Source organism: Eleginops maclovinus, chromosome 20 (assembly GCF_036324505.1).
Source record: "Eleginops maclovinus isolate JMC-PN-2008 ecotype Puerto Natales chromosome 20, JC_Emac_rtc_rv5, whole genome shotgun sequence".
Lineage (NCBI taxonomy): Eukaryota > Metazoa > Chordata > Actinopteri > Perciformes > Eleginopidae > Eleginops > Eleginops maclovinus.
In genome coordinates, this window is record NC_086368.1 from 30,602,941 (window position 1) to 30,614,238 (window position 11,298).

The 11,298-nt window shown below is 45.5% G+C and overlaps 1 protein-coding gene across 2 annotated transcripts in view; it reads right to left on the reverse strand.

Annotated features, from left to right (window-relative positions):
* LOC134882936 (poly(rC)-binding protein 4-like) overlaps nt 1-11,298 on the reverse strand; it is a 50,997-nt gene that overhangs the window by 6,911 nt on the left and 32,788 nt on the right. For both annotated transcript variants that reach the window (XM_063910969.1, XM_063910970.1), the window contains exons 6-12: nt 10,340-10,471; nt 9,716-9,844; nt 7,829-7,897; nt 5,694-5,765; nt 2,666-2,707; nt 2,305-2,383; nt 1,777-1,829 (exon numbers count right to left, since the gene is read on the reverse strand). In XM_063910969.1, the coding sequence (XP_063767039.1) occupies nt 1,777-1,829; nt 2,305-2,383; nt 2,666-2,707; nt 5,694-5,765; nt 7,829-7,897; nt 9,716-9,844; nt 10,340-10,471 (576 nt within the window). The remainder of the gene's footprint in view (nt 1-1,776; nt 1,830-2,304; nt 2,384-2,665; nt 2,708-5,693; nt 5,766-7,828; nt 7,898-9,715; nt 9,845-10,339; nt 10,472-11,298) is intronic.

The following is an 11,298-nucleotide window of genomic DNA, read 5'->3' on the forward strand; positions in this document are numbered from 1 at the left end:
AAGAGGAGGGATCGGGGGCTATTTTTGGGTGATTCCCCGCCGCCCTTGTAATTTGGGAAGGTTTACTGAAGGAGAGAGAGACAGGGCTGTTGTTAAAGCTCTCACTGTGAGCTACAGGATGTCATTAAGCTGCTCATGGAATCACACACACACACACACACACACACACACACACACACACACACACACACACACACACACACACACACACACAGTCTTAGCTGCTGCTGCTCTTTGTTATTGTGTTTCAATCTGATCACTTGTGTGTGTTTCTCACCGATACGACCGAAATCCTTTTTCACGGTATTTCCTACGAGTAGTGTCGCGACCCTTTCTGTCTACTGTGGACCCTCCTAATGATTCAGAGTCCCCTAAAACTTCAAAATCAACCCAAAATGAATCAAAATCAGCCCACAGAGAGAACAAAAAGGACCACTTTCTGGTAAAGGAATTCTGAAATTGAATCAGCATCCTCAACAACCCCCAAAACCACTCCTAGTCTGTCCAAATCCTCCAAGTCGTTTCTTAACTTCTGTGTGCTTATGCTAATTACTGCTGATTGCCCAACATCTGCAGGTCAGCATCCGGCAGTTTCTATGATTACTAAGGAGTCTCAACGTGTTGAGCTGCATGTTGTGTGAGGAGCAGCTGAGGGGGGAGTTATTGTACTCCCTGTGATGGATGGGAGAGGGGGTGTGACAAGCAAGAGGTCAGCGCTACGACCTCTCAGCCGTCAACACGTCCATCACATGTCGTCGTCCTTGAGACTCTTGAGAGGCTTCACTGCCTACAGATGCTCCAGTTATATATTGATATGATATATACATGAGAGGACTCTTTAAAGTAGAGACGCTACATACTGATATACACCTGAACATCAGCAGGAGAGGACTCTTTAAAGTAGAGACACTACATACTGATATACACCTGAACATCAGCAGGAGAGGACTCTTTAAAGTAGAGACGCTACATACTGATATACACCTGAACATCAGCAGGAGAGGACTCTTTAAAGTAGAGACGCTACATACTGATATACACCTGAACATCAGCAGGAGAGGACTCTTTAAAGTAGAGACACTACATACTGATATACACCTGAACATCAGCAGGAGAGGACTCTTTAAAGTAGAGACTCTACATACTGATATACACCTGAACATCAGCAGGAGAGGACTCTTTAAAGTAGAGACTCTACATACTGATATACACCTGAACATCAGCAGGAGAGGACTCTTTAAAGTAGAGACACTACATACTGATATACACCTGAACATCAGCAGGAGAGGACTCTTTAAAGTAGAGACACTACATACTGATATACACCTGAACATCATCAGGAGAGGACTCTTTAAAGTAGAGACTCTGCATACTGATATACACCTGAACATCAGCAGGAGAGGACTCTTTAAAGTAGAGACGCTACATACTGATATACACCTGAACATCAGCAGGAGAGGACTCTTTAAAGTAGAGACTCTACATACTGATATACACCTGAACATCAGCAGGAGAGGACTCTTTAAAGTAGAGACTCTACATACTGATATACACCTGAACATCAGCAGGAGAGGACTCTTTAAAGTAGAGACTCTACATACTGATATACACCTGAACATCAGCAGGAGAGGACTCTTTAAAGTAGAGACACTACATACTGATATACACCTGAACATCAGCAGGAGAGGACTCTTTAAAGTAGAGACACTACATACTGATATACACCTGAACATCAGCAGGAGAGGACTCTTTAAAGTAGTAAATGAAAGTACTCACATCGTTTGGAATGAGGAGCTCCTGAGATGAGGTCTGGGAGTTAGTGTCCACTCCTGAGGGGGGAGAGAGGGGGAGGGTTTCTTGAGTTGTAGCTCTCAGAATAAAACAATGGGAGTGAATCTGCTCTCGCAGCAGGGAGCGTCTGATGAAAGTATATCATTACTAACATAACGAGCTTTAATGCAAAGTGTTGACACGTATTTGGAATAAGATTGTTCTGTTTCAAAGGTAGTCGCGAAGAGCTGTGACTTCATAATAAAACACACACACGCACGCACGCACACACACACACACACACACACACACACACACACCTCTTTGTTTATATTTTGTCTTATTTTGACATTTTTCGTCTCTGTTCGTTTGTGAAGCACGTTGAGTACACCTTTGTGCATAAAAAGTAATATAGAAAAGAAGTATAACTTTTTTGTCTCTTATGGTGGTGTGTGTGTGTGTGTGTGTGTGTGTGTGTGTGTGTGTGTGTGTGTGTGTGTGTGTGTGTGTGTGTGTGTGTGTGTGTGTGTGTACCCGGTAGTATCTGTGCAGCTGATTGGCTGATGGCTGCCAGGCTCTGCTGCTGCATGGACAGCTGGTGGAGCTTGGCGAGCTGAGAGGAAACAGAGGAGTCAAAATAAGAGAAGATTAGATTTACTTTATTAATCCCAGACTGCAAAGATGTATACATATATATATATATATGTGTATTCATATAAATACATATATATATGAATACATGCAGTAGAATATGAACATAATAACAATTAGACTGTTGAATTTAGAAGATGTTATACATTATTTACAACATGTATGGATCTTAAACACAGTATAGATGAAAGTGTAAAGTGAGCCACAGGAAGCGTCACAGAGTTCAAAGGTTAACGTCTCTCACCTCTGAGTGAGGGATGCCGTAGTGACTCTGAACTGCGTACGTCTGGAACAGAAACAGAATTGATCATTTTCACTGAATCTTTCATTGTGACATCAGCCCTGAGATTCAGAGGCTGCAGCATACTGAACCGCCTCCAGCGCTTCCTGCAGTGCTGGTATCCACAGTTAGATAATAGAGTTATCACTTGTTATTTTCTTGGTTCTCTTCGCACATTTTTTGATGCTGTATTGTTTCGTCTTTTCTTAGTAGGCTGACTTAATTTTCTTTTGTGGTTTCTGTCTTTTTCATGTTTGAAATCTTTCTGTTAGTTTTTATAATTTTTCTGACTGAATTGTTCTGTCATCTTATTGTTTTCAAACTAGAACCAAGAACTAAAAGTTCAAACCTGAGTATTTTTTCCTGCTTCATTAGTCCTGAGTCTGTCAGAGCCTCTGTGTTTATCTCTCAGATCATTTCAAGAGTTTTCAGGCCTTCAAATCCCAAACTGAACTTCAAAGAGAATGAACAATTCCACCGTGTGTGTGTGTGTGTGTGTGTGTGTGTGTGTGTGTGTGTGTGTGTGTGTGTGTGTGTGTGTGTGTGTGTGTGTGTGTGTGTGTGTGTGTGTGTGTGTGTGTGTGTGTGTGTGTGTGTGTGTGTGTGTGTGTGTGTGTGTGTGTGTGTGTGTGTGTGTGTGTGTGTGTGGTTGTATATTGCGGAGACATTCTGTGTGTCTCCCTGAGGCTCACACACCTTATATAATAGTTTTTGGGAGTTGTTATCCTGACGCAGACTGCAGCTGAACTCCTGACAGAAAACTGCTCTGCTCTGTTATCATGTAGAGTCCAGCCCGACAGGACATTAAAGGTGTTTCACGGTACAAAGCAGTAAAAGATGATGGGGATGATCCTGCTAAACCAAACATGTAAGCATCATAAACGTTTGTTTGACACAGAGACAACATGGAGTCATCCCATTGGCTGTCTGTTCTGTCCTTTATGTAATGCTTCACATGATCTCACTGTGTTTGAAGGACTCTGACCTGTGCCGGCTCTCTGCGCTGACATGAATGAATGTTAGCTGTGATTGTTAGCGTCTGGTTCAAGGACAGCGAGCTAATGACGGCGACACTCTCGCTGCAGGAAACTGACCTCAGTTATGATGTCATTTATACACAGTGCCCTTCACATGGGAGCAATTCACGAAGCAGTCAAATATTACAGATATAGAAGATAGATAGAAGATAGAATCGGAGGATGAAACCCTCTTTATTAGTCACATACATGCACACAGCAGAGCACACACAGTGAAATTAGTCCTCTGCATTTAACCCATCCTAGTACTAGGAGCAGTGGGCAGCTATTGTGCAGCGCCCGGGGAGCAATGGGGAGGGGGGATTGGAGGTGTCCGGTGCCTTGCTCAAGGGCACCACAGCAGGGCCTAGGAGGTGAACTGGGACCTCTCCAAGTAGCAGTCCACTTTCCGTATTTCAAGTGTTCGGGGACTTGAACCGGCGACCCTACGATTCTCAGTCCAAGCCCCTACTGACTGAGCCACTGCTGGACTATATACTCTAGCCATGTGCATGTAGCATCCATTAGCCATGTGCATGTACCATACATTAGCCCTGTGCATGTACCATACATTAGCCCTGTGCATGTAGCACCCATTAGCCCTGTGCATATAGCACGCATTAGCCTGGTGCATGAAGCATACTTTAGCCTTGTGCGTGTAGCATCCATTAGCCCGGTGCATGTAGCATCCATAAGCCCTGTGCATGTAGCACCCATTAGCCCTGTGCATGTAGCACGCATTAGCCCGGTGTATGTAGCATCCATTAGCCTGGTGCATGTAGCACCCATTAGTCCGGTGTATGTAGCATCCATTAGCCTGGTGCATGAAGCATACTTTAGCCTTGTGCGTGTAGCATCCATTAGCCTGGTGCATGTAGCATCCATAAGCCCTGTGCATGTAGCACCCATTAGCCCGCTGCATGTAGCATCCATTAGCCTGGTGCATGTAGCATCCATTAGCCCTGTGCATGTAGCACCCATTAGCCCGCTGCATGTAGCATCCATTAGCCTGGTGCATGTAGCACCCATTAGCCCGGTGCATGTAGCACCCATTAGCCCAGTGCATGTAGCATCCATTAGCCCTGTGCATGTAGCACCCATTAGCCCGGTGCATGTAGCACCCATTAGCCCGGTGCATGTAGCAGCCATTAGCCTGGTGCATGAAGCATACTTTAGCCTTGTGCATGTAGCATCCATTAGCCCTGTGCATGTAGCACCCATTAGCCCGGTGCATGTAGCACCCATTAGCCCGGTGCATGTAGCATCCATTAGCCCGCTGCATGTAGCACCCATTAGCCCGGTGCATGTAGCAGCCATTAGCCTGGTGCATGAAGCATACTTTAGCCTTGTGCATGTAGCACCCATTAGCCCTGTGCATGTAGCACCCATTAGCCCGCTGCATGTAGCATCCATTAGCCCGCTGCATGTAGCACCCATTAGCCCAGTGCATGTAGCATCCATTAGCCCGCTGCATGTAGCACCCTTTAGCCCAGTGCATGTAGCACCCATTAGCCCAGTGCATGTAGCACCCATTAGCCCAGTGCATGTAGCACCCATTAGCCCAGTGCATGTAGCACCCATTAGCCCGCTGCATGTAGCACCCATTAGCCCAGTGCATGTAGCATCCATTAGCCCGCTGCATGTAGCACCCTTTAGCCCAGTGCATGTAGCACCCATTAGCCCAGTGCATGTAGCACCCATTAGCCCAGTGCATGTAGCACCCATTAGCCCGCTGCATGTAGCACCCATTAGCCCGCTGCATGTAGCACCCTTTAGCCCAGTGCATGTAGCACCCATTAGCCCGCTGCATGTAGCATCCATTTTGTAATAAAATAAAAATCTTTCCTTTTATGTTTCTGTCTTTTTTGTCCTTTTTTCGTTTAAATTTTTTTAAATTTTCTTTCTTTTTCTTCTTTTTCAGTTTTTTGTAATTTTCCTGTCATTTTGTTATTGACCCTTACCCCCCCCATACTCACTTGCTGCATGTCGACCCCTCCCTGAGAGACGGAGAACAGAGGGTGGGAGCTGAAGTCTGACGCTTCGAACACCTGAGAGAGATCATCGTGAAGTTAGAAGCTGTTTGACTGAATATTCTTCAGAGTGATATCCCGCTGAGGAAGAAGAGGAAGAAGAGGAAGACGCTCTCCATGTTTCAATCAGAGGGACAGCTATCATCTCTACTGACAGCACCGATAAACCACAGCTCTGCAGAGATGCTGTGTTTCAGTAAAGTGTGACGTGACGTGACACACACACGCACACGCACACGCACACACACACACACACACACACACACACACACACACACACACACACACACACACACACACACACACACACACACACACACACACAGATGCAGCAATTAAACATCAAGAGCTCTAGACCTGATTCTCCACTTTTAATTGGAGCGAAACCAGGACAGTTTTTTTATGCTTCCTGTGTTGTTCCCTCTCCTGTGTATTCTTTAGGTGCTAAAATCCCTGTTTCCAGCTGTGTGAGCAGGTAGGTAAGGGGTTAGTACGGGCCAATTTATTATCTGTTAATAACATTAGATTTTTGACACCAAAACGTCAGCATGTAGCATGTTCTGTTAGCTCAACAAACCCAGGTGTGTGTTCCTCAGAAAGAGCCTCGTGTGCTCTGTGATTGGATCATTAACAGGCAGAGTAACGTATCAGCAGAACATTGAGAATATGTTTCATTACGCTGACGGGGGATTCACAAGGAATGGATTGCAGCTGCTGATATTTTTAAGGTCTGATTTGAAAGATATCTGTGCTCATTTCATTTAAACACACACATCGTTTTTCAGCCGAGGGAAACTGACCCGCAGCTGCTCTGAGGGGATGGTTTCACAGCATCCTCTGGGAGAGACTGCGGGAGGACATGAGACAGTGAATCTGATCTGAGGTGCAGATGCTCTGATGAGGAGCTACGAGAAGAACCAGAACATCTGAGACAACTGCAGACTGAAGCTCATAGGGACACTTAAGGATAACTCTCACTGACAGGAGGTGAGACTAGGAGCGATACAGTGTGAATTTAACATTCTGAGAAAACAAAAGAGAATTTTAGGTTTTGAAAAAAGTCAGAGTTTTCAAATTCAACATTTCAGAAACAAGTTCAAATTCTCTGATTATGAGAATAAAGAACTTAAACCCTGTTTCTTTGTCAGGTAAAGGTTGATAAAGCAGGCAAAGCTATGCTAACTAATAGCAATTACAGGAAGTGCCAACATGAAGCCGTGTGGAAGCGCCCGATGAGGCGGCAAAGCACCGGGTGAATTAGCGCTGATAGCTCATTTACTGTAATGACAAGCAAATAGCACACGAGCAGAGAGGAGTTTGGCTCGGCCTCACAGTTAGTGTGCATCTCATCCTCTGGGGGTGCATTTCGATAATTACAGTTTTATTTTGATCTTATTCACGCAGGTTTTAACAAAGCTGCGTCGTCCTCTTGTGAATTCCCCCTGAGCGTTCACATGGTGTCTCTCACCCAGCGCCAGGCAGAGTCTGACAGTCTGAGCGGTTTCCTGAAGCCTTCCTCACAACAAGTCTGCACATCATTTTGCACAAAAACATTTGACTGTCAATTTATGCTCAAAAACTACATTTCATTTTCCAGTCTTGACTTTGAGTTGCTTTGATCATGGAATCTAATTGCCTGAGTCAGTTTCCTCAGTGTTGGTGCAATCAGCTCTTATTATGCTTTCCTCTAAAGGCCTTTAGGTCAGAACTCTGAGAAACAAGTCATCATTTTGAAGAAATAGTGGGAAGTACTAAAAACTCAAAATGTTCACACACTCACAATTTGGAAAAGAAATCTGAAGTTTGAGATTTTGAGAGAAAGTCTGAATTTTGAGAGAAAAGTCAGACTTTCAGAAGGCAGCGGACATGTTGGAGTCTGCTTAAAGTAACTGCAATAAGACGCATACATTAAATGAAGAGCTGTTCAGTAGTTCTTAAATAAAGGTGTTACAGTAAATCATGACGTTATGATCCTGAAGCAACACTAAATATCTCGCTGTGTACCTGCTGCTAAAATATTGAGATGATATATGTAATGTTCTGTGTCGATGCTGAATGATGGAGGTCATCCCTCTCCTCACCTGGTTTCCTGCCAGCAGCACCGGGTTCGGGCTCGGTCTGTAGGGGACGGTGGCTCCTTTAGGCGGAGACTGAAGAGAAGCAACAGAAAGGGTATGGGGTAAAATACTTCACTAACAGATATCATCACGAAACTTCCCCACTGCATGGCTGACATCAACACAGTAAATACGAATAAATATGTGCAGGATTTAAAATCTGAAGCGTCAGACATCGAGGGCCGCTGCAAACAGAAAGAGAGCTCAACGCTCGTGGACACAGACAAATAAATATATATCTTATTTATTATGGTCAGTGTGCATCGTATCCCAGCATGCATTCTGTGGCAGGTAAAGCAGATCAAAGGATTCCTCACTTGACCTCAAACAGAACGGAGGGATGGGACTCCTGCAAACTCTTTGATTCAGCTCTTGAAAGTGAGTCAGCGGTTTTCATTTATCTTTTCCTATCCAACATTACTCTGCTCTGAAAACCAACGAGCTGCACAGCCTTTGATTTACACTCATAATCTCTGAGACAAAACCTCTGATTCATTATTACACAATCATGAATTGTAGACGTCAGAGTTTCCACTGAGAAGATCATGGAGAGGAGGATGGATTCTCATGAAAACGCTTTGATTGAGAGGTATTAAAAAACACATCAGGGAGGGATGAAGCAGGACTGTGTGTAACTTCATGTCTGACTTGTTGAGCAACGAGAAGTTAGATCAAACAAACAGAGACGGGTGCTAACGCGCTACAGGAGCCCAGAACTCTTCCATCATTACAAACACTCTGCAGCTTCAGAGAGGATGCAGAGATAGAAACACAAATCAGAACTCAGACAGAAACATCTGCAGCAGCTCTTCAACACATGCAGCATCTAGAGAACATTCAGCAGAGGAAACATGAGCAGTTTACTAAAAGCTGCAGAAACCAAACGCTGCAAGAAGCTCCAACACAACGGAGACCAGGGGACACTAAAGAGAGACGCACACAGCTGGAGACCAGGGGACACTACAGAGAGACAAACACAGCTGGAGACCAGGGGACACTAAAGAGAGACGCACACAGCTGGAGACCAGGGGACACTACAGAGAGACAAACACAGCTGGGGACCAGGGGACACTAAAGAGAGACGCACACAGCTGGAGACCAGGGGACACTCAAGAGAGACGCACACAGCTGGAGACCAGGGGACACTAAAGAGAGACGCACACAGCTGGAGACCAGGGGACACTAAAGAGAGACGCACACAGCTGGAGACCAGGGGACACTAAAGAGAGACGCACACTGCTGGAGACCAGGGGACACTAAAGAGAGACGCACACAGCCGGAGACCAGGGGACACTAAAGAGAGACGCACACAGCTGGAGACCAGGGGACACTAAAGAGAGACGCACACAGCTGGAGACCAGGGGACACTAAAGAGAGACGCACACAGCTGGAGACCAGGGGACACTAAAGAGAGACGCACACAGCTGGAGACCAGGGGACACTAAAGAGAGACGCACACAGCTGGAGACCAGGGGACACTAAAGAGAGATGCACACAGCTGGAGACCAGGGGACACTAAAGAGAGACGCACACAGCTGGAGACCAGGGGACACTAAAGAGAGACGCACACAGCCGGAGACCAGGGGACACTAAAGAGAGACGCACACATAAAAAGGGAAAAATCTGAAATTTGATGAGAAAATCAAAAGGAAAAACAAAAAGTGTGAATTTGTTTGAGAAGATGATTAGGGCCACATGAAGAAGGAGTTACAAAATGGTGCGACATTTTAAAAAGTTTTAGGAAAAAGTGAGAAATAAAAAAAAATCGGCAGTTTGAGATTTTGAGAAAGAAAAAGTCAGAAGCGCTTTGTGACGGTCAGGATTAGAAAGCTAGACAACACACACTCTTACCTCCAGGATGACGGTGCAGATGAGCTTCACACACTGGATGATGGCGTCCTGGTTCCCCGATATCGTGACCTCCCTCTCTGTGGAGTTAGGAAGGAGATCCCCCGCCACCTGCACCTGCGCACCTGTGGTCTGCACACACACACACACACACACACACACACACACACACACACACACACACACACACACACACACACACACACACACACACACATAACCTGCTGTTATATATTTAGAGATGCGGGGGGAGGAGGAGAGGTCTGACAGGGGTTCTGAACAGCCGTAATATTTGTTGTTTTGGTTCATAATTCATAAGGTCATGTGTCAGATCAGGGGATAACACACAGGCTGAAGATTCGACAGACACTCAGAGTGATGGAGAGGAGGGATTTATATTCAGACAACCTGCAGCATCAGCACATCATCCAGAAGCGTAAGTACAACTGGAATTTATTCACCTAATATTCCTCATTCTTTAAAACAGTGAAAGCAGTGAAAGCTGCAGACAAAGTAGAAGTGTTTGGATCTGAATGTCCCTGAAAAAGAGCCCCCAGTGAACCTGAACATGAGCACACTGTGTCCTCTTTAAAGGTCATTTGACCATCATCTGTCCCCCCGGCTCACCTCTCGGATCTCCTTGATCTTGGAGCCTCCCTTCCCGATCAGAGAGCCGCACTGGCTGGCCGGGATGACGAGCCGCAGAGTGACCGGAGGACGGCTGCTCACCGCGCCGTTAGCCACCAACGCTGACACATCCTGAAACAGAGGGTGGGGGGTGGGGGGAAGGGTTCAGTACTCAGATCCCCTTCTTATGTAAAGGTAGAGAAGTTCTATCGGCTAAATGTACCCTCCTGTCATGTTTGTTTCTTCTCCCCCCTTTACTTTGGTGTTCCCGGTCTGTTTAAACTGCTATTACTTTTGCATCCCTCATCCCTTCCTCCCTTTATCCCTCATCCCTACCTCTCTTTATCCCTTCATCCCCTTATCCCTCCCTCCTTTCATCCCTTTATCCCTTCATCCCTTCATCCCTACATCTGACATCCCTTCATCCCTGCCTTCCCTCATCCCTTCATTTCTTCATCCCTCCCTTCCTTCATCCCTTCCTCCCTGTATCCCTTCATCCATTCATCCCTACATCCGATTTTCCCTCCCTTCCCACAAAGTGTCACACTGGTATGAAAGTGAAAATACAAAGAACGGACTGAAGATATCTTCCAAAATGAACATGTTGTATTTAGATGTCTGAACACATTGTAGTGTTACCCATTCATTTCCTATGGCGGTCATTTTCCACATCATAGGTCCGATAAAAGTGGTGATCAGTAATACGATATGTTTAAATGCTTACTGTGGAGGACATCATAAGGCCTTGAAGAAATCAAATACAAAACACAATATCTATGATTGATGAAAGCAGCATCAACAGTCCTGGCTCTAGAATATCCCGTCATTCCGTTTGATCCCTGGGGGAGGTGGTGTCAGTCTGAGGCCAGTTATAAAGCAGCCGCTGAAAGGTTAGATTAAAAATCACTTGTCCGTCTCTCCTGTATTCCTGATGCAGATCACAGACTCCATATTTGCTC